Source organism: Molothrus ater, chromosome 8, assembly GCF_012460135.2.
Source record: "Molothrus ater isolate BHLD 08-10-18 breed brown headed cowbird chromosome 8, BPBGC_Mater_1.1, whole genome shotgun sequence".
Lineage (NCBI taxonomy): Eukaryota > Metazoa > Chordata > Aves > Passeriformes > Icteridae > Molothrus > Molothrus ater.
This window is the reverse complement of record NC_050485.2, coordinates 26,071,681-26,095,166: the sequence shown is the minus strand read 5'-3', so window position 1 is coordinate 26,095,166 and position 23,486 is coordinate 26,071,681. Positions and strand designations below refer to the sequence as shown.

At 48.8% G+C, this 23,486-nt stretch overlaps 1 protein-coding gene across 1 annotated transcript; it reads right to left on the bottom strand.

The window, feature by feature from the left end:
- Positions 1–6,591: 6,591 nt before the first annotated feature.
- On the bottom strand, positions 6,592–16,493 carry DUSP5 (dual specificity phosphatase 5). The gene is made up of 4 exons (XM_036386203.1): positions 16,002–16,493; positions 11,659–11,801; positions 10,025–10,244; positions 6,592–8,244 (listed from the first exon to the last, which is right to left on the bottom strand). The coding sequence occupies exons 1-4, from the start codon at positions 16,393–16,395 to the stop codon at positions 7,844–7,846; spliced, it is 1,158 nt and encodes a 385-aa protein (XP_036242096.1). The 5' UTR covers positions 16,396–16,493; the 3' UTR covers positions 6,592–7,843.
- Positions 16,494–23,486: the final 6,993 nt, after the last annotated feature.

Below are 23,486 nucleotides of genomic sequence, written 5' to 3'. Positions count from 1 at the left end.
AATTAGCACCCTGGAAGGAGGTGGCTGCAGTAAATTTGTAATTAGGTTAGAACAAAAATAGTTATTTAGGCTGACCACATCCATTCAACGAAGTAATACATATCTAAAGTGATCAGAATCACACTGCCTAGGCTTTACCCCTCTTTAAGCCATCCATGTACATCCTCGGGATCCACAAACAAATGTGATTTTTTTAACCAGAGAGCCAAAACGAGCCCCACGAAAAGGCAGCCTCCTTTCTGCAAGGCATTTTCACACTGAGGCAGGTGAGTTGCTGACCTTATGGCATCTGACTGACTTTAACAAGCTGCAGCAACTTCACCTGGCACCGGGTGGCCTCCCCTAAGTGTGAAATTTCCCCCGTGCTTTGAAGATCAAAGGAAAACAAAGATAACTTCCAATTTTGTCATGAAAACTGAAACCACTGCCCCAGGGACTATCTCGGGCTTCACTCCCCATTAGCGCTCAGCATTTCTCAGGCTCTTCTCAGGCAGAGCCCAGGGACACAGCAGGACGTTGTCCTATCGCACCCAAGCTGGCAGCCTTCACCGGTGCAATTTTCACCATTCCGTCGGGATAACAGGATCTTTATTATCTTTTCCAGCCCTCCAAGGAAGTGTCTTACTGTTTACACCATCTCTCCTAGCCCTGGCCTGCTGTGCCAGCTGCCTCTTCTTGCACCCCCAGCTCCCTCACAGAGGGAGGGTGAAGAAGGAAATGAGAAGAGAAACCAGGATGGGAACACTGTCTGAAGCCTCTTGGCAGCCTCCTGTGCTGTCTGCAGACATTCCCCACGTGTCCCGGCAACCTTTCCCCAGGATCCCACAAGCCACAGCACTGAGTGTGGCAGTAGCTGCCTATGCAGAAGTCTTCTGCTTCCCCCTCCTTCATGGCTGAAGTGCATCCCCACCAGATCTCGCAGACAAGTCCAGAAAAACTCCTCTCAGCTGGGTTTAGTAATCAGAACTGCCAGGAGCCACTTCAACACTGAGTAGCACAGGGAACAACTTACCCTCCCCTTCTCTCCACTGGTGGTCCCTGATCAATTCTCTCGAGCATATCTGCCTGCCTCTGTCATGCTGACTGCAAGAAAACCAGCTGCTCTTCACAGCTGGATTTAGTAAACTGAGCCATGTCAATGCTTTAGCACTCAGTAGCACACAGATTTCTTGACACCCACCCAGGGCTCCCATCGCCTGGCAGAGTGGCTGTAGTGGCTGTCTGAAAGTGCTCCACAGTTGGTTTTGTTTTTAACTAAGTAATACATTATATCCTGGGGGAAAAGAACAAAAAACACACACACACAAAAAAAAAAAAAAAGAAAAAAAAAGAAAAACCCCACAACAAACTATTCTAATAAGGAACATATGGACTTACAAGCACAGTACAATAAATACATCATGGTAACAAGATTTTGTGCTTAGGAGAGTCTTTGTCATGGGTCTAATATGCATTGTAAACCTGAAAAAAGCTTTATGCCTTTCTCAGAATGAGACTGATATCATTATCCCTGATGCAAGGCAGGATCCAGAGACATACAGATAAGCCTGTGAGAAACATTTAGAGAGAATTTCAGGATCGCTCTAGCAACAAAATGCTTCTTGCATGAGCAAAGCCACATCAGCACAGCTCTGTTTTACCAACAGAGCAGCAATAACCTCTGCAGAAGTGAGCTGTCCTGTGGAAAACACAGTTTTGCTGCTATAGTCCTTTCCTATATACTCAAGGGACCCATCTGGTCAGCTTGGTCAGTCCGGGTCTCACTCACTTCCTTTGTGCTTTTGACAAATGTGGCTGTGCCAGCAGGACCAGCTGCATCACTTGCCCTGGAAATCCACAGGGAGAGCCCACAACTGATCCCAGACTGCCTGACCCCTGGGCTCTCTCTTAGCCACAGTAATTACTCAGGGCAATGTGGGCATTGCTGGGGAGACCTCGGGCTGCAAGCATATCTAGGAGATGAGCACAGCTCTGCTCCATCCCTGTCAGGAATCTCTCACCCTGGCCAGGCTCGGCGCCCAGCCGGATGGGAGTTAATGGTCATGCTGGAATTCGTGTCAATTGGTTTTCCAGTTAACTTGACTTAATGTGATTGGAGGCATTAGAGCAGAGAGGATATACCCATTGTTCCAGTTGAGTCCTGGAGACCTCAAATGCCATTTCAATGCAGAAGCAAGTCTTAGCTCCAATTAGAACAAAGGGCTCCTTAAAATAAAGATTTCATGGAAAGATTCATCCAGGGCCTGATTCGAATCCCATTGTGTTGGGGGGCTCTTGTCCCCACCAAGGCAATAGGCTTTGGTTCAGGGCCTGGAGGCAGCTCACAATGTATGGGCAATTTAATAACCAGAGATGACTCACCCACTGTCTGCTTAACAAAGGGATCTCAGAAATGGAGCATCACTGTGACAGAAATAAACTACTATTCACACACAGACAACCCCCCAACCCCCCTCCCCCCCAAAAAAAAAAGAGCCCATAAAATCTACATTGTCATGTCACTTGGGAGACATAAACCTGGTCCAACTAACACTTACTTAAATGTTTAACTTTACTAACATGATTGGTTTAGAAAACCAAATGTAGAAAAAGGGTTATGCCAACAGGGTTTGAAACTCAATTTGAGGCCTTTATCAGTTTGCCTTTCATTTCTGAGCCTCTAACAGTCCCAGCAGACCACAAACCTTTGCGTGGTGCCTGAAGTCCTAGTTGTGACTGCAGCTAGCCTGGGCTGAGGCTGGGGCAGGATTTGTATTAAAGGTGTTTCCCACTTCTCCTCATGCAGAGAGTGTCTTATGGGTCCCATGGCTCCCAGGAAAGCTTGTGTCCTAGAGATGCTTTCTACCCATGATCTGCCCAGCACAGGTCATATTCTGGACATGAGAACAATCCCTTACAGAAATATGGGAGTCCTCAGGCAATGCTGTCCCTGAGGCCCTTTAAGGTTCTTTCCCCCTTTCTATCTACCATGGTCACTCCTGATCTTGAGATGCTGCCTTTATGGGATTGTTTGGTGTCCTGCAGGGATTCCCAGAAGCTACCAATAACAGCCAGTGACTTCCATAGGCTAGTACATGAAAGGGATGTCTAGGGGCCAGACTTCTCAATAGCTGGACAAGGCTGGAAGAAGTGCTGAGCATTTCACCTATTGCTGCAGAAGCCTTTTGTCTTGATAACTTTTACATTCCCTGCAAGCGTTCATAGGCAGGACACAGGGATGTATCACCACTGCTGATGGAAAACATGAATGGATTTAGAAAGCTTTACTTAGATGTCAGAGTACCTTCAATTTTGAAGCTGAAATAAAAAGATTGAAATGACCCCAAAGTTTCTAATGCAATGGTAAAATAAAGTAGGACTTTACAACTGAGGTTCTGGTGTCAGAACTCCATTTGATTCTCTCTGATGACTCAACCTATTTCACAAGCTATTTTCATATTTCCTATTTAGCAAACTTACTCATGTCTCAGTAAAAGCCTATGATGTGATAAAGCCAAGAAACCGTAATGTGTGGTACTGGTAACACCTCCCACATAAAAAAAAAAAAAATCCTACTTCCATATTTATGTGGCTCTGCAAATTGGTTCCTGCCTTTTTCTCCCCAGAGAGTGAGCTGGCAGTGTGTCTACTCTCCAATTAACATGAAACTGTGAAAAGTGGAGATGGAGGGTCAAATTCACCATACCTGGAGCCTCACACATCTTTTTTTCCACGTTACAGGCACATTTGGACCTTTGACTTCCCTGCAAGGCAAGTGTTGTTTTTAGCATACAAATGACAACGCCTGCAGAATACCTTCTTCATTCATGCTTTGTCTCCTAAAAAAAGAAGCTCCCACCATAAGGCAAGAAGCTGAGAAGAGCTGCCCTAACTCGTGGTGCTCAGGGACTGGGGATGGGCACCTCAGGACCAACTCCCCATGGAGCAGGTCAATTTTACCTGGGTTTTACTGGTAAGGATGAAATTTCTACCTATTGGAAAGATCTTTAGGTAGGAAGAAGCTGGAGAAAGCCTGTGCTTTGTGACCAGAATAGACTGCAAATCACACCAGCAAATGTATGGACTAAAAAGACATTTAGGGACACTTAAAGCCAGCACCCACTCATCCAGCTCCACCCTAGATTTCTTCACAATCTGATTTGCAATGATGTAAAGATATGTATTTTTTGTGGCAGTTTCTTGAATGCTTGCTTCTCTTGGAGACAGAAAGAGAAGGCAGCATGTGCAGAGCAGAGCCAGAGGCTGAGCAACTGCTCTCATGCTTGCAACATAACTGCTCCTTGCAAGCCTAAAAGCAAGGGACCAAAAGCTCCATGGCACAAGCCCTGTTCAGTCCCCCAGGATCTAAAACAGGTCCTGAGAGGCACCCAGCTGTCCAGGACACAAAGGTGCACCATCAGGAGTGTGAATGGAGAGATGCCACATCCCAGCACAGTGCTGAACTAGCACTTCCATAGGCAACTTCCATAGAACTTGCAAAATCTCCTTTTCTCTGACATTTCCTCTCATCTTCTGTGGATTCTGGTATCATAACAGATAAACTCTAACTAAAGCTTTGTCTCAGAGTATAGTCCTGCCATCTTTCCCTCATTTGCCTCTTCTGAAGTCTGAAAGCATCCTGATAGCAGCCTTCCCTTTGCTGCTATAGCTAAAAGGGTCTCTACTTTCCATCAGAATTTTGGTTTTGAGGCCCCTATTCCTCTGTGAAGCCTTGCTGGCAGATGGACACAGACACATTGAACCAGCCAATTCATCCGTCCACCCTTCGGCTCTGACATTCCCCACACACCTGTCCGATCTGAGCTTCCATCCTTAGCAATGAGCCACTCAAACCCAAGCTCATCTGGGCTATAAAAGCCTCCTAAATCTTCCATCCTACCAAATCTGGTGAATTTCCTTAGTACACAAACAAAAAACATGGGTGGAACTGTTCCTTTCCCCAAGGATGAAGGTACCTATTGGGTGCTGCTGTCTGGAAGCAGAGAACCAGGGCCCCTGCCCTGCATATGTGACCTCAAATACATTGCCTTTTCCCAGGTAGGTGCTGCCCAATTTGACACACTCAGCTTCATATATCAGAGCTCAGATCAGAGCTCTCACACTAGCACTGAAGTAGCAGAGCATGAGCATGGGAACACAACCCTCTGGGAGGCAGCACTTGCATCCCGTTCTGACTTGGATGCTGGGACTTCCTTTTGCAAGAAGGAGAGGTGAATTAAACCTCTCCAGCCAAGAAGAGAGGACTCCTGTCCTGAGCAGGAGCATAAATGTCAGTCTCCTGTGTCCAGGCATGACAACAACTCCTCTTCAGGCTCCCACAGGGCTGTGGCCTTCTATCCTTGCTGAATCCCAGCCCAGCATCTCCCCCTGCTAACACTATCCACCAACACACCGTGCTTAAAGCCCAGGATAAGAGCTCCCTTCCCTCTCTGCTAACACCTGGCTCCTCCCCCTGGCCTGATCTTTTCCAGCTGCCTTGGTCAAAGGTCAAGGTCAGCAGTTCCTCTGTTAACCCCTTCAGCCACTGCCTTGTGCCCTGCAAATATTCCATCACTGACTCTGCTGAGGGTTTCAGCTTTCCAATCCTTAAGAAACAAAGCTGGTTGTCTACCCAGAAGGGTTCAGTGCAGTTTTAATGAGAAATGTTGGCTGGTTGTAGGTCTCAGTACTGTGGACTCTCACTAAGCTCAACAGCCTTTCTGCTTGGGTGCTTGTGTGGGCTGAGAGGCAGAAGGCTCTTTCCAGAGTTGCCCAAGGGGACCAATTAGATCTTTCAGAAAATTAATTTATCTGCTCTTACTAGATCAACTGCCTTACCTCCCTGGCTGCTGGTTCCCATGTTCAGGTTTCCCAGAGCCCAGGCAGGGCTGCTGACACATCCCTCTGACACTGGGTAAGGACTCCAAGGCACATCTCCAGTAAGACCTTCTCATCTGTCAGATTTACTTCCCTGGAGGTAAGAAGTTACAAACGGATGTGTATGTGCACACATGCTCTGTAACCCAGATATTGGCCATAGATTATTCAACTCGATAATTTAGAATTGCAGATCATAAATGTGCTGCAGTGATGAGCCAGAAAAAGCCTAGTAAATTCAAGAAGAAAAGGGGTATGAAATGCATCAGACATGCTGGTTCTTCTAACTTTTTTTTTTTTTAATTTAAAAAAGTGAAAAGACCCACATGCCCTGGCTCCTGGCACCCAGAGGTGCTGCACATCACACACAAGCTTTGCTCTAAAGATAAGGGCAAGTAGGATCCTTTGTCATGGTTGGAAGGAAGTGGGGGCCGTGCCTAGTTCAGATTTTCATCTTCAGCAAGATGGTAAATCTTAAATAAAACACGCATGAATCAAAAGAGAAGTGCCTGCCCGGCTGCTGGGAAGTGACGCCACCGCCACCGTGACTCATGTCATTCTGTTTGAAACAATCCTCCCCCTCACCTTCTCCCCTCTCTAGTGATGCACCTTGGTGGCTCTGCAGCACACAGCACAGTGAGACTTGCCCATCTCTCCTACCTTCTTACACCATGGTGTTTTTCTCAGGTGACCTCTCCTGCCACCCAGCTCTCCCAAAGCACTCTCACAGATCAATCCAAGTACAACAAACAGCTTTATTTTCCTGGCATTTTTTTCCTTTATTATTTTTTACATACCATAAAAACCATTGCAGGTTTTTTTTTTCACATTCACGAGATCTCCTGGAAATTATTGCCATTTCCCATACATATTACATATTAAAAAATACTAAAAAGGTCAACAGACAGAGACACTCATTCTGAACTCCCTGTGGACACAGAAGCCAATGTGAGCGAGACAGAAATAATTTTTTTCTGGACAAAGGCTGACTAGAGGTGACCACACACTCTAAGCAAGTCACATAACACTGAAAAAGACCACTTGACCATACACGATACACAGTGGGAACACTTGGGAAGGGATGGAGAAAAAGTTGTTTTGGAGCTGAAAGCTTGTCAGGATTTTTTGGTGTGAAGTCCAGCAGTTACAGTGTTTCACAATTGGGATGTGAATGTGATGAGGATTGTTGAGACATTCAAGTATTCTAGGGCTGTTCTTAAAAAACAGATGGGAGGATAATAGCTCAGCAGGGTAGCTGATAGTCCTTAAGTCCCTGCTTTACTTAAAAGCACATCCAGTACAAAGGCAAATACAGAAGTACAGGAAATGCCACACCTGAATGGACCCACTGGTCGGGGTTGGTATCCAGTTACACTGTGGACGATACCTGACACTTCGGAGGCTGGAGCACAAGAGGGGATGTTCACCTGGTTGTGCAGCAGTGTCCTGGAAAAGGTGCTCCCCCTCCCCACTCCAGCCCTTTGCTACCTGAAACATGACACAGGAGAGGGGAGGAGGAAAGCCAGAGAAAGATTTGAACAAATATTCACTCCCTCCACCTCTGTGGTTGCAAAGGTAGTGCTTTTCATTTTGCTTGCTTCCCTGCTGCTGCTGTTTATTGCTTGAAACTTTAAGTAAGGGTCTTTTCAAAAACAAGATTGGAAGGAGATGGGAGCCAAGAACATACTAAATGGATTTCTCATTGTTCCCCGGGAATCTGGAAATACAGTAGTGGGTGCACTTTGTGTGGTTAAAACCCTAAAAAAGCACTTTGTATTTTTTTTAAAAAAGGACAATAAAAGTTCAGAAAACCTGCCATGCTTAGACCTCTTGCATCTTACAGTCACAGCATATGGGAAGTATGACCCATGACAACCACTCCATCTCAGAGTAAGCGGATGAAGTTTCTCTATTGCACATTCATGAAATGTTCTTGTTGGGGATCACAGTTTGGATCAGGACCACACCAGCTCCAGGCCCCCACGGTTCAGCAGGACGAAGATGCCGTCATCGGGCTGAGCTTCAGCTGGTGGACAGGAGAGTGGATGGGCACAGAACTCAACACTGAGGTAGGAAAGGCAAAGCACGAGCCCTCAAAGTTTTTGCCTAAAGTCAGTTCCTCTGCAAAGAAAGATGCGGCTTCTCTCTTGCACGAGGTGACAGGGGGGCTGGGGGTGGAAGACAAGATCTCTGACTCATATTGCAGCAGCTGGCCCATGAAACCGAAGTTTGGTGAGATCAGGCTCCGGCGCTGCTTGATGTAGTCAAAGGCTTCGTCCAGGCGCAGCTTCCTTGTCTTCATGAGATAGGCCATGCAGATGGTGGGGGAGCGCGAGATCCCCGCCTCGCAGTGCACCAGGATCCTGCCGCCCGCCCGCCGGACCTGATCTGCGGAAAGCCACGGCACACATCAGCTCTGGGGGCATGGGGAAGACACTGTCACCCAGCCAGGGCTGGGGGGACACAGCCAGCCTACAGCAAAGAGAGGCCTGCTCCTCTCTTGGGTACTAGGGTGACACGGAGATTAAAAGACAAGGAAGACAAAACCCAGCTTGTGACATAGCTGAGCATGGTTTCAGAATCTGTGGATCTTGATTTGGTTCTTTTTGCATTTTTTAGGAAAGTCCATCCCTGTCTCCTTCCTTGTGCCTACTTCTCTTTTGTAGCAACTGACATTCAAGAACATTGTGATGCAGGCAATGCTGTAGCTGCATTTCTCTGCCTGCAGCTCAAAATGTTGTGTAAATCCAAGCCTGGCCAGCCGTCCTGCTACCTGGTCACTCAAAAACTGCAGGGGCTGTCATCATCTTTGCCAGAAAAACAGGATTTTTCTTCAAAATCCTAATTCCCTGCTTGGCCAGTTGGCAGCAGACAGCAGTACCAGGAGGTACCCTTGGGTGGAGAGGCTGAGCTCAGTCCCTGGGCCCTCACCACAAAGCACACAGGCGCTGGTAGGCAGCTGCTAATTATAGCCTGGTTAAAGGATGCTTGGACTTAAGTCAGGATATAAAAGGCTTATGCAAAGCACCCATTTGACACAACAGGAGCCACTGCGGTTACTCACACAACACAATGATTGTTATTAAAGAGAATGTGCTTAAAATTAGCCCTTTCCACACAAAAACACTGTTCAAAAAATAGACTTGTCTTTGCTCTATTGCCTTGAGCAACATGTTCAATCTCCAATTTATGGATAGCTGTGAGTGTAGTGCTCAGGGAAACACACAGAGCTGAGGAAGTTATCATTTGCCTGCCTTCAATTGTCTGCCAGGGGACTACCACCACGACCAGTTATATTCATCTACTGCACAAAATAAGGAAGACATGGATTTGAGTCATCCCCAGCATCTACACCACATGCCCAATTTTAAAAGAAAGTGAAAATTAAAGTTGTCCTCAAAATCTGGGAAATTTCAAAGTGACATCTATCAGAAGGGGTTGAGGATAGCACAGAAAGGTGCCATGAATTATTATTTCCCTGAAAGGTGTGAGATGTCCGGGAAGAGGAAGGACTTAGAGAGCACCCTCAGGTCAGGTTTTTGTAATTCTGCCTGCACTGTTGAAGGCCTCAAACTCAGCTGAGCAATGAGTCTGTAACAGTGTTTTATTCTCTTTCTCTCTTGAATATTCCTGGAGAGCAACAGTACCAATTTCAACATTATCTCCACCCAGGCTAAGGCTTCTCCACCCCACAAAACTGTGTTGTGCTTCTCAGGGAGAATGCTCTCTCCTGTGCTCCGTGGCACAGCTCACCTTCACTCACCCACTCAGCCAAACACAGGAAGATTTGAAATGGAATAGCACAAACTTTTCTAAAGGCCTCCTCATTCTTTCTTGCGTTGGGGTATTTGATTAAAGGGTGAGATACCAGCATGATCAAAAGGAGGACTATAAAGAGCTCTGTGATAAGGGGGGACAATGGATTTCTAAGATCCCACACCTTTGAGATATCTCAGCACAGTAAGGCAATGAGCTGACTCTGCTTCACCTGGTTGTTACTGACTCTGGCATGCAAGTCCAAGGAACTGGGGCTTTTTCCTTCACAAAATTCAGTGGACTTCAATGTGTATTTTATTTTAACATTAATTAAATGTATTTTTAATTGATTTTACATTTTAAATGAGTTTAAAATACATGAAGATCTGAAAATTTGTTCATTTGTACCTACCAATGAAGTCTATGGCTTCCTGGAAGTGAGAGCTGATGTCTGCTGTGTGACTGTCCTCCACTGGGATCCACTTGTAGCAATATTGATCTTTGAAGGACTCTGAGCTTTTCCTGGAGACATTTAGCAGGGCTGTGATGTGCAGGTTGGCGAGAAACTCGCACTTGGAAGCATGATAGGCACTACCAAGGTACAGAAAAGGCAGGATTTCAACTGGACCACCCTGGAAGAGAAGGAGAAGAAATATGTAATTCTTTTTTCAAAAGTCCTGAGACCCAAGAGTGACCAAGGGAGCCCATGTTAGTGCCTGCTCCCTCCCTCTGTCCTAATCTTTTTCCCTGCTGGATGTAGCTCCCACAGCAAGGGCCAATGAATCAGTCCCATGGCCAAGCCCATGCAGGAAAAATGTTTTCATTTTCTTGTCCACATCTGCAAGGTACAAAGTCAGACCCAACCTACCCATGTGCAGCATGTTTGTGGCTTTCTTTAAAGTGCTGCCCCTTGCAGTGCACCCAAAGTGCTTTCATAGGTGGTGCCCATTCCCACTGAGGCTTTACCAAAATGGGGCACGGCAGGGAGCCACATCCAGCAGAGAGGAAGACTAGGACAGAGGAAGAGGCTGCTTTGGCTCAGCCAGGGCTTTGCCCCTCTGGTCACATCTCCAAAGGTGAAACAAAAAAAAAAAGCAAAAAAACTGGACATAGGCTCCCCATCCCCCTTCACCCCACACCTCTCTGGAGCACAGCACCCACTGCATCACCCACCCTGAGACGTCATCTCAGTTCCTCCTTCCTCAGCACAAGCAAAGGCTGCATGACGAGATGGCAAAGCAAAGCCACCACGTGACACAGCTTTCTGAGCTGGCAGGTAACTTTCCATGATGCACAGGAGTTGCTGCCACCCCCCAGCTGCACGAAACTGCCTTTCCACTGCCCCTGACCTGCCCACATGGTGGGTTCCCACGCATCAGGGACAGCTGGCAGCCAGCCACGGTGGCAGGAGGGCACCTGGTGTGGGAGGTACCCCGGGGAGCAGAGAGGCGTCACAGGGGGACTCCCCTGAGCAGCAGGAACTGCACGCCCGGGCGGAAGCGCCCTGACCGCAGGGTGACATCTCGGAGCACACATCATCCCCGGGCTGGGGGGCACACCACGACTTCCCCTCTGGAAACCCCACTTCCCCAGCCCAGTGGTGGCTCTCACTTCTCAGAGGCTCTGGCCCCTTGCCAGCCTCAAATTCCTCCTGAGATCTCAGAGGAGTCATGGGCAGAACGTGCTCAAAAGTGGCACTCCTGGCAGCCTCTCCCCTGCCCATTCTCAGTCTCCTCTGGAGGTGTGAGCTGCTGACAGCTCTCTCTGTCTGGGTGTGTGATAAGAGAGTTCATAAATAGTTTTGGGGGCTAGATGAGTGTTTTGCCTCCTTCTGCCTAATTTTAAAGCCAGGTGGAGGTGATGCTGACCAGCAGCACACAAGGGCAACTTATTCAGCTCACAGGCTATCAGCCTGGACTGTGACAACTTATTCACAACCCACGGCAGCACCAGGCCCACTGACACCCTGCCAGCCTCCAAGAGAGCCTGGTGGCAGCAGGGAGAAGTCCCAAGGGGAAGGTCACCCCCCACAGCCATGACACACACCTGGTCATAAGCAGGTTTGTGGTTGGCACTCTGCTTCTCACAGTGGCTGGCAAGGTTCCTCTCTGTTTCCGTCCTCTCTGGGGAAATGAGTTTTCCATTCACGCAGCACTCAGGATATTGAGAGTTAAAGGTTTCATATCCCCCTAGGGAAACAACAAAAAGAAGAAAACATTAATATTTGCCCTCCCAAGGACTGGTTTAATTCAAGTGAAGGACAAACAAAGCTCCAGCAATGCAGTGGGACAGCAGTGCCCAGCAATGAGTCCAGGGAAGTGTCAATGAAGGATAGTACTCCTCTGGGAAAATGGGTTTGCTTAAAAGAGTTTGGGCACCCAAGGAAAAACCTCTGATACCACTGACAATTATTAACTTGCCAAAACCCAGTGAATCCAGACTAAAGCTGTTAGCAAATGTAATTCTGTTGAGTCTAGCAACCATTAGCCCAAATACAGTGGGGACTAAACTCCCTCCCCTTTATAGTCTCTTTATACATAGACTATATGTATAAAGAGACTATAAAGGGGAGGGACTATATCTATAGACTCTTTATAGTCCTCCTTTTATACATGAGCACCAATTCCAGCATTTGAGGCAGAGATTTCTGTACTCAGAATCATCTTTTCTAAACCTGTCGTTGATATATTCACTACAACAACACGCAAAATATTTTATTTGCATTTTTAAATGGACATAAACACAAGAGGGGGATGCTTGCATGTGTCTCATTAATCACCACAATGCATGAAGACAGTGAAGTAATGAAGATGGTCCCACTGAAACCAATCTGTTAAATAACAGCTATAAAACTTAATGAAATCCTGTGACAGCATTTGACAACTGAATAGCCCCACATGAGCTGTTCTGCACGGTTAAGTACTGCGTTCATTTCATTCAGTGTGCTGCTAATGAAAAGGAATTAATCCTATTATTACATTGTTACTCAAAGTTTTCAGCAGCTAAATTGTTGCCTGTTTCCAGGCTGGGAATATTCTGCATGGAAGAACATCATCTCCAAAAAGTACCTGAATAAGTCAGGCAGCAGAAGCAGCCAGGAAACGTCAATGGTGTGCCACATGTCTGCCACCTGTGCTTTCTCAGAGCAGAAATGAATGGCTCCTGAACAGCCACATTCAATAATCCTTCAGCGTGGCCCTCAAGTAAACAAGGCTTGGAAGGCAAAGCCTCCCGTTGTGATTCATTCACCTGCGACTGTTTCACCCTGATAAGCTGTGTCGGTGTGGGTGCCCGGGTGCAAGGGAGGGTTTTGAAACAAGGGAAGTGCAGAGGATCAGAGCAGCTCACAGCCGGGGCTGCCCGGCACAGCCACCTCTGACGGTTCAGCCCCACAGTGCCGGTGTCTCATCTCTTTGCAATGTTTGAGCACTGGTGTGCTCAAATTCATGACGTGCTGCTGTCGCCTACTCATTCCTGCCGTGGGGTCCTCGTGTTGCAAGTGGCCAGCACGATCCAAAGCCCACTGAACGTGATGAAAGTCTCTTTTCCATGACAGAGGGCAGGAGAGTGACTTTACAGCAAAGGGCCACTCAGCACCTGCACCTTTCCTCCTACCCCCAGCCACATTCTGCCAGCTCATCCCAGAGCTCACAGCATGAGGCAGTGGTCCAAGCAGTCAAGTGACCGTGGAGACCAGGGTGGTGGTGGGAGGTGTTTGATAAAATGATATCCGCAACAACGGGGTTGAAAAAATGATATCCCTAGCAACTCACAGTGTGAAAAAACAACAAACACGAGAAGCTCTGCAGAATTTCCTGATCTCCAGCTGCCCTTCGTGGGGTGAACTTTTAAATCCTCTTGTTTTACATAGCTGACCTTATCTTCCCCCAACCCCCCAGTTACTGCCATCACATAAGAAAAGTATATCCAGTTTATAAAAATAACCATGATCCCCATTTACACCCTATGTTGCTGTTTTTACACTTGAAGGAACACAAAAATCTGCCCAAGCCAAACTTGCATGTGTGTTCCAGCAGACATGCATGTCTCGTGTCTCTTGGGGCAGCTAACACATGCAGCTGGTGAATGGTTAATTACAAGCCTTGGGGATCAGGATATTTGCAAGCCATTCTTACAGTGAGTCATCTGCTCATCCCATCCTCCAGCAATCTCCTCTCTTCCCCCTCCCCACTCAACCTACCTTCCCTGAGGTCATTTCTGCAAATATTCGGTTGCTCATCATGGAGAGCTGAGCTGCACTTCCCTTTTAATCGATAAGTAATAGAATCATTATCGGCACCAAGGGACTATGCGTTATCTTTTTTTTTTTTTTTCCCTGACACACAACCACTCTCACTGTGCTGGGGCTGAGCTCACCCATAGTGAAACTGCACCTACACAGATGAAAGATGTGACCCTGCAAGCCAGAAAGTAATGGAGGGAACAGGGCCTGGCATGCAATGACTGAGTTCCAGCTGCTCTCTCTGGGACCAGATCCTCAGCATCTTGATGACCTCCTCATATCTTATTGCCACGAGACCTCCTTAGCACTTAAGTAGCCAACACCTCCTCCCAGCTCTCCATGCCTAGGGAGAGAAGGAATATAAGGGGAAACCTCAAGGAGGATTTTTCCTGGTGGTTTTACAGCCTATTATTTGCAAAACTAGTAGCAGAGACCTCCAAAGGACCCTTTCTCCTGATCAGAACACAGTGTTCCTGGGTGATTTATATCCCCCCTGTGCCAAAAATCTTCCCCCAGGCCAACAGCTTCCTGGGGGTCGGTGGCCCCAGTGAATCACCAGTGCTGCCCACTGAATCATGGGCCTGAACCTGCAGCCCCAAGCACTTCCAGAAAAGCAAAAGGAAACTGCAGCAGGAAACTTTCTCATACACTGAGAGGAAATGTCTTTAGCCTCAAATCAACAGGCTTTCAAGATAAGACACTTCACAACTCACAAGATGTACAAAGCAGAGGCTACACTAACCCCTCACCCCGGGTAAACTGCCCACAGCCACAGTCACCACTCCAAAATGTGGGGCTGGTACATGAAGAGGAAAGGATGATCGTGTGGCCAAACAAGCAGTTTGAGAGTCAGCAGAGCTTAATATGGCCCCTAGTTTACCGCAGACTTCCCACAGTGACCCTGAAGATATTTCTTCATCTCTAATTTAGTGTAGTCCCTAAGGATTTGAATGACACAGTGCCAGTATCTCTACCCACCAGCAGCAGAATTTGTGCTTTTGGGGTGACTGTCAGATCCAGCAAAGGCTGATAGTGGCAGGACAGAACCAGGGTGGTGGCAAACAGCCGAGGAGCATACCCAGGCTGAAGATGCCTCTGCCCCAGGGGGAGGTCGTTATAGAAGCTTAAAACTGGGTACCTCAGGTCAAAAACTAGCGATAAAAGGCTTATTAAAAGTGAATTAACCCTGGCCCATTAGAACACGGGGGCAGGCTTCATTCAAGAAACATCGCCTGGTTTTCCCCTCCCTTTTATGGCCTCATGGCATGGCAAGGGGGTCTTTGGAAGCTCCTTCCTCGGCGTGGCGCCGCTGCGGGAGCCCCGCGGCCGCCGGGGGTGCGGAGCCTCGGGCGGGAGCGGCCCCGCCCGGCACGGCCCCGCTCCCAGGGCAGGTGGGGGCTGCGCTGAGACAACCGGGAGGGCAGAAGGACAAAGGCGCTGCCAGAAGTGGGGGGAGGCAGGGGCGGAAGGACAGGGAAAGGGCGGGCTGCTATGCTCGCTATGCTATTTATCGTTTTATTAGCCCGGGTTACACGGAAGGAAAACAAAGAACCGCAATCGAAGGGCTGTAATACACGTGAGGGGAGGAGGTATTTCTGTCCCCCGGCGAGCACCGGAGTTTCGCCTCTGTCAGAGTCGCGATGTGCCCGACAGAGAGAAACCTCTCCGCCCTCGGTGGAGGGGCGGGCATCGGCCCCAGAGTTTCGGGCACCCAACACGAGCGGCCGTGTGTCACCCGGCGGACAGCGAGTAGCGGTGGCATCGTCTCTCATATCCGCAGGGCTGATTTTGTTTCCCATGCAGCGCCCGATGTCTCTCCCCCTTTGATAATCTGCAACTTTTGCTGTTCTTTACTAATTATTCTCTGCTTTCCCCCTCGGCTTCTTAAACGCTTGGCGGGGGTGAGCGGAAAGGCATTTCGGCTCAGCCCGCAGAGTCTATCCGGGATTTATTTCCAGTAGGTGGAAAAGAAACAAAATCCCGGTGTTACCTCCCTGCCCTCCACCAATAATCAGGTTCACTGCAGGGCGAAGGAGGGGGAACGGGAGCACCTCGGGGCGGCCGCCGCCAGCCAGAGGAGTTTTGAGGGTGGATCGCGCCGCTCTCCCCCAGCCCCTGGCCCTCGGGTCCCCGCGACCCCTCTCACCTTTCAGGAAGCAGACCCTGGCCCCGGCCTCGGGCAGGCTGGACAGCAGGGCGTTGAGGACGATCTGGGCTGTGCTGTCCTTCTTCAGCTTCTGCCAGTGGCCCGTGTCCTGGTCCAGCACCACCACGGCCGCCAGGCGGGCGGCCCCCGCCGCCCCCTCGGCTCCCGGCAGCAGCCGCGCTCGGGCCGCCGCGTCGGGCACCACGAAGTGCAGCGGCACGGCCCCGCCGCGGGCCCGCCGCATCACCACCGAGTTGAGGTTGACGTTGAGCGAGCCGCGGAGGCAGGAGGCCGAGTAGGACAGGTAGGGCCGGCAGTCCAGCACCAGGCAGCGGGAGGGCTCCTTCCGCAGCAGCTTCCGCAGCTGGCGGCAGTCGAGGGACGTGACTTTCATGCCGGCCGAGGGTCGCGCCCCGCCGCAGCCGGGGCGGGAGCGGAGAAAGCGGCGGGAGGGTGCCCGGTGCTAGCGCGGAGCCGGCGGCGATGGGACAGGACGGGACGGGACGGGAGGGACGGAGGCACCGCGGGGCCGCACCGAGCCCGGGCAGGGAATCCCGGCCGGCGCCGCCGGGCATTTATATGAATGGGAGGCCGGGCCGTGACGACACTGCCCATATAAGGGGAGTGACGCTCCCGCCTCCCAAAGATGGACATCCCCCGCCCCGCGCGCCGCCCCCTGGCGGGGATCCCCTCCCCAGCGGCGGTGGGTCAGCATCGGAGCAGAGGAAGCTGAAAAACGCTGCAAAAATTCTCCACTCATCGGATGGGGCTCATCCCGACATCACCCCCGCCCCCTCCCCAGCGCGTCAGGAGAGTCGGGAAGCGTGCGGGGGGATGGAGGAGAAGGAAGGAAAGAAGGGAGGAAGGAAGGAAGGGCAGCGCTGGGGCAGGATTCTCGCACCAGGTTGCGAATGGAGTTTCAGTTCCCTTTATTCCCCCCTCACTGTGTATCCTCACCCCCAGAAAAGCCTGAGCCCAGGCAGACCTGTCTGCGAGAGCTCTGCTGCTCGCGGGATGGGAGCTGCCCGCTCCTAGATCCCCTCGGAAAGAGTTGGGTCCCCTGCTTAGGCCATGGTTTGCATTAAGGCAGCTTTGGCAACTGAGTGATCAGCGAGAACACTGATCCTCAGGTTGTTGCCTGGGGAACAACCCAGAGAATGCTGGTACTTAGCCCAAGGTTTACAGCCTAAGGAGCAAACGAAGAGTAGCGGACTGGGCAAAGCATGATGTGCCATTTCTGCAAAATTAGTGAAAGCTCTGAAGCAATGGGGACAAGGATGAAATGGCCATCTTCAATAAATCTGAAAATTGCTGGTATGGCTGTTTGAGGGGAGGGTCCCTTTTCCTGTGGCTGCAAGAATGTGTCTCAAGGACTTGCAAGATTTACACCACAGACCACTGACTGTGCCTGTGTCCAGAAGTGATGACACTAAGATGCACAGGAATTAGGAAATTTGGCACTTACTCTTCCATTGTAGATAGTTTTGTAAAGGCACCAAAACGATGAGTGGAAATTCCTAGAAGTTAAGCAAAAGGGTGAACTCCAGTCAAGCTCATTAAAGCCCAGGCAGATGACAGTGGAGCTAGGAGCAGGGTGTCATTTATTCTGATGGTGCCCTGAAAGAATGCTCACCTCAACAGCAGGCAGGAAGTGCCATCCCTGCCTCAAATTGCCTGCACCTGAAACAGAGAAGCACTAAAGAGACTGTGTGAAGAAAAGCTGATTGAAAGAATGGCAACTACTGGTTTTGAAGCAACTCCTCTTCCTCTTTCAATTCCCCTACAGTCCTCCCATCTGGCTTCTTCTAACCTAACCCCCCCTCACTCCCCTCCTCTGAGTCAGCCAGGGTATGAGATGGAACAAAAATAGAAGTAGCTTGTGGGTAGGGGCAGATGTTCACAGCACATCTCAGCGTGGGCGTTGTCTTCACCTGGCCACTGCCATCCTGGCTCCTTCCCTTGCTCTGCACCCACCCTGGGAGGCAGCTGGGCACTGGCAGAGCCACATGGCTGGGTGAGACCCACGTGCCAGCACGGTTCCTCTCAGAACTGGACCACCATAGCTGTGCCAAAAGCCTTCACATGGACTAGATGGGAAATTTGGCATAGGCAGGGGTGCTGTGCTCACACAGGAAATCTCCACACCACCTGAACACAACCTGCCTTTCCTGCCTCTCAGCCCAGAGCTTCAGGGGCCAGTTTCCTCTCTGACAAGCAGCCTCCTTCCCTTGGGACTCAGACCCCAGGAACAGTTCAGCTGGCAAACTGATCCCAGTGGGGCATAGGGAGAGAAGAGGTGCTGTGAGCAGATGCTGGTGTGCTCCTCCCTCCTGAGAGGAAGGAGGGGGCCAGCACAGTCACAGTATCATTTCCTCTCAGGAAACTCAACTGAAATGTGGAGGGGTGAGAAAAAGAGCTTTTTCTCCTTCCACACTCCTGCCTGAAGTGATACCTCTGAAGCCGGGGCAAATTACCCCAGCCCAGAGAATCGGTTCTCCAGGGAGTACCTGAAGTTTGGCCCGTGCTGGTGGCAGGGTGTATATCACCAGACCTGACCTGCAGCTGACCTTCCTCCTTTTACACACCTAATGCTAAGCATCCAAACAACTGCCTTTCAGTAGATTACAACTCTGCTTTTGTTTCTTAATGGAGTGAGTCACGACCACCTTTTTATTAGGAGAAAATAACAAGGCTAACAACAGCAGTACTAATGCTTCCTCTGCTGCAGGGTGCTGGATGCAGTGTCCCTGACTTCTCTGCCCACCAGCAAAATGTCTCAGCTGTACTTGGAAACAGATGAGCAATCAGGGCTGAGCTGTCAGGACTATGGGATGGACATGGATACTCTTTCCTGCTGGAGCAGCTCCTTCAGTTGCCGAGTGCTCCCAGCCAGAAGAAAGAAAGGGCCTGGATTCCTGTAAATGGAAGTGGTTGAGTAAATTAAACCACTCTCAGCTTTAGGTAGGAAACTCCCCTCCTCCCTGCAGCATTTTACATCATTCCCACTTCGGTTCCGTTGCATCTCTCTGCTCCTCCTCCCGCTTCCCCTGATAATCTCCCAGGCTCTTTCTGCCTTTGTCTTGGACTTTTATCGGAACTTTCAGATCAGCTGGTCCTTTCCTTTTCTTCCAGGCTGTGTTTCCCTTAACCTAGCTCATTCTTCCCTTCCCCACCTCCTCTCGGCTCTTTGTTTCTGCCCATTCTCAGCGCTGCAAAGGGAAACTTTCTCGCTGCAGCTGGGGAGTGGCCACCCCATCTCCCGAGGGGTGCAACTGGACCTCCACCCAAGGGAACAGCATCCAGAAGGTATTGCCCAAGAGTAAAAAATGTCTTTCGGACAGAATAAAACTCAAAACGAGTTTTAAAAGGAGGCTTTCATGAATAAATGAACACAATTTCTTGGGAAGCAAAAGAGACAGGCTCAGCCAAGTTTCTAGGGCTTGACTTGTCTCAGCTGAGACGTGGGATGCCCTGTTCTGGATGTTACAAATGTGCTTGTAACTCCAAAGAGGTAAGACCAAACCTCAGCAAGACCAGAGGTGAGAGAAAGCCAGTGAGCTCCTGGAAAGGACAATGAGGAGAAGACCAAAGATCTTACAGGAGATAGGTCAGGGAGGTGTTACAGAGAATAACCTGAATGCCATCGGGTCCTAGTCTGGGGCTTGAGCTGCATTCATACCCCTGCTGGGGAACAATCCTGACCCCACATCCTCCTGTTGGTTGTGAAATGCAAGAAATTCCTCAGATGAACAAAGCATAGCACAAGGCAGCAGAGAAGACGGGTTGGCATTTCTTTAATGTTATTAAGCTTTCCATATCATCAGTTTCTAATTTTGGAGTGGCTGATGTCAAAACACTTACAGGACAAGCAGTGAGATAGGTTTGTGCCAGTAAATGGAGAGTCTCAAGACACTGAAATTTATACCCAGGGCTAAGGTCAGCTGAGCAGTGGCAACAGGAGATTGTCAGACTCAGACCTCATTGGTGTCATGACTTGGCCACTCATGAAATAAAGATGTAAGATCAGATCATGATCATTCATCTCATTATGAATTTCTCTCAGCCCCAACAGAACACCTGTTGCCAAAAGCTGATTCTACAGGGTGAAAAGCATTATCAGACACAGACATGAGTTGCCTGCACTCAGCATTTCTGAAAATCAGGCTGAAAGGGAATCTCAGTCTTAGTCTGATTTTTACCTGACTCATGCCTATGTGACTGCGACTGCACTGACTGCTGGAAGCTGCTGTCAACAGCTACAGTCAGCAGTGAAAGAGGAATGAACCAAACCTCCTGACACCTTTCAGAAGCCTCTGTTCTTTCTGTTCCACTAGCTGGTGGCTTAACCCTGCATACAGATGGAAGATAATTTTTAAAACAGGGAATCCATCTATCTGCACAATCAAGTTTCAATTTCTCTGCTTGCCTGATATGGCCCCCAGCACCATGAGCCATATTGGTGGAGCACTTGCCAGACCCAGTTATGAATGTAAAGAAGCTGTCTTCCCATTTCCAACCACATACTATCCCTGGGGTAGCTGCAGTAATTGCTTACATGGGAAAATGATTTCTGTAGTTAGCTGCCTTTAATGAGAGACAAAGCCCTTTTGTTCTTTTATCAACTTGCCAGTTCTCATTTGTTCTTTTCTCTTCCTGCCACTGCTTCCCCACATATGCATTTCTTGCCTTCTCATCCTGTCTCTTCCCTTTTCCTGGATGTATTTCCCAGGAACCTGCTCCTATTCTGCATAGGCAGATCTCCTTGCACTAACACAGCTATCACCAGCCTGGCTGGGGTTTCCCTCACGTCTCCCAGCTATTCCTGCCTTTCTGTACCCAACTAACCTGCCATACTGCAAGACCTTGGGTGTGCTTATTGCTTCTTTAGACTGTTGTGAGACACCAAGTAACGTAAAATATTCCTACATATGCTGTTTAATTGGCTATTAGGACAAGCATATCTTGAAGGAATGCTGTATACTTCAGCCCAGATCTCTTGGAAGCAAATCTCGTCGTTGCTGAATCTGATTCTCTCTGCCTTGGTCTTTCTGACTGACTCATTTCTTAAGCACCAGGTTGTTGCCTAGAGGCTATAATCACATAAGTATAATCCACTGCACAGTGTGTGCTACTATGCCCACTCCACTGAGAATGAGTACAGCTCCTGGGTACAGAAATGACTTTTTAAGCTCAAAATGGAACAGCTCACGCTTTTAGCTGAGAATGTTTTGGAGCCATTTCAGTAGGCTACACAGATATAAGCAAACAAACACAGTCAGTAAAACCCCATACGGCTCTGTTATCTATAGCACTGCCAGTAACAAGAAAAATTCCCACCCCACAGCCCCTGCTTGTTTTTAGGGATCCCCAGTCAGGACAGGGCAACCAGTGGGTCATGGTGCAGACTACAAACCACCTCACTTACTCCAGCACAAGCATGGCATTGCACATCCCATGCTCAAAAAGCTCTTTATCTCCCACCTTTGCAAACAGAAAACACAAAAAAAGTAGATCTTGGCTTTGGACATCACCCTAGATGGTGTTTCTGAGTGCAGTTTGGGTCTTCTCAGGGTGTCTAGAGGGCAGCTGTGGGGAAAAGGGGAGCAGCTGGAGCCAGTGGGCTGGGGGAGGCTGGGGCCACCCGGAGCAGTGGAGGGGAAGCAGATAAAGCAGAGCTTGCCCTTCCCAGCAGTACCACGGGAAAAGGCTTACCGGGAAGGCGGGACAGGCGCTGCAGGAGCAGGGAAGCTGAGTGCCCGCCCTGGGGTCGCTCCCTGTGGCTGTGGTTCTCCATGACTGAGGGCTCCAGCAACAGGCTCAACAAAACTCTGCCCAGAAAGACTTAACAGAATCGATCCTGCCTTGGGGAACAGGTGGGCTGGATGACCTTGCAAGGAGTCTTCCTACAAATCCCTGTTTTACAAGATTATGTGGGTCACGTTCAGGCGCACATGCCTGTGACTTGGTAACTGTCCTAAAATTAAATGGCAAAGTTACCTGAATTAATAACTTGATAAATTTATTTCTTTCTACTGAGTGTGCTCTCTGCTTAAGTTGCTCTTGGTTACTTCAAATACCCTGACACTGAATCATCCAGAGAACAAAAAATAATTTGAACAAAATATTTTTTTTCCCCAAAATAAACCCAGTGAAATAAACTTTTAAAAGAGAGGAAACACTTTACATATTTTATGTTCCTTTCTCCTAGGTATCTACTTAACCCCATTTAAACTTTGTATCAGCTTATTACATCCGGTGAAAGTACACTACAGCTTATTAAAATTTAAAGCTGTTACTCCAAGGGAAAACACTGAAAGCTCTTTTATGGATTAGCCAAGCCGGCAGGATGTGGCTTCGACTTTGTATCCTTTTGATGGCACAGCTCACTTGAACATCTTTATAAAATAAAACTTCCCCATCACTTTGGGCCCATGATAGTTTTCTTTGCACCAAAGTGTTTTGTGCAAGTAGGACTGCATTCCACCCCTGTATTTCACAGGCAGAGTAAAAGGAGATCATATTTAAGGTAAGGTAAAATGGAAGTAAATACCAGCAACAACACCATTCCTTTAAAAACAGAAAAGTTAAAAATAATGGCTGATACCTGCCATGCTTTTGCTCACCTCTGTCCCGTAGGGAGAATAAGATCTGAGACCAGCAGAAGATGAGCAATGATCTGTATTGGTATTATCAAACACACAGTTGTACCACTGCAGCACCTTTGTTTCTTCTAAGTAAACTTTGTGTTGGAAACCCTTGCCAACACAATGCTGCTTCTTCTAATATGAGCCTTCACCACAGTTTCCTACTAACAGAAAAGTCTGTGGGGTGACACAGCTGATTTCCTCTGCAGCTATGGCAAACAGCCTCTTGCACAGGAACTCTTGCACCAGAAACTGCCTTGCCCATCGGTGTGCAAGCTGCACCCCAGCAAGCAGGGCTTGGGTCCTCAGTCCTGTGATCCTTCAGCCTCCAACCCATTTAATCTCACTTCCTATTACTTCCAACCTGAAGCTTGGGAGTCTGGAAGAGGCCAGTGTATCAAATTTAAAAGGGGAATTTCCAGGTTTATTAAGAGTCTCTTGTTTATTAAAGAGAAAAAAACCTTCAAAGTCAAGCCCTTCCCATTGCCCTGACAAAGTTTGTCCTGGGAAATGACTGCTCTGACAGAGACTGCTCACAGTGAAGGATCTTTAGGGCTACCTTATAGCCTACAGCTAGCAGAGGGTTCTATCCTACAATTCTGATGAAGAAAGTCAGTCCTTCAGAGCATGAGGAAAATGCTCCCCCTATAAACTGCTGCTTGCTCCACCCCTTTTGCACCCTGCAGATTCAGCTTTGCTTTCCTTTGCCAATATATCAGCAGAAAGGTCCCAGCAGAGCCTGTGGTTGCCATGCTGGAGGGGCTGGACCATCCATCACCATCACCACTCCAGCTCTGGGGTGAGGAGTGTAACCTCTGGCTGAAGATCAGCACAAAGACAT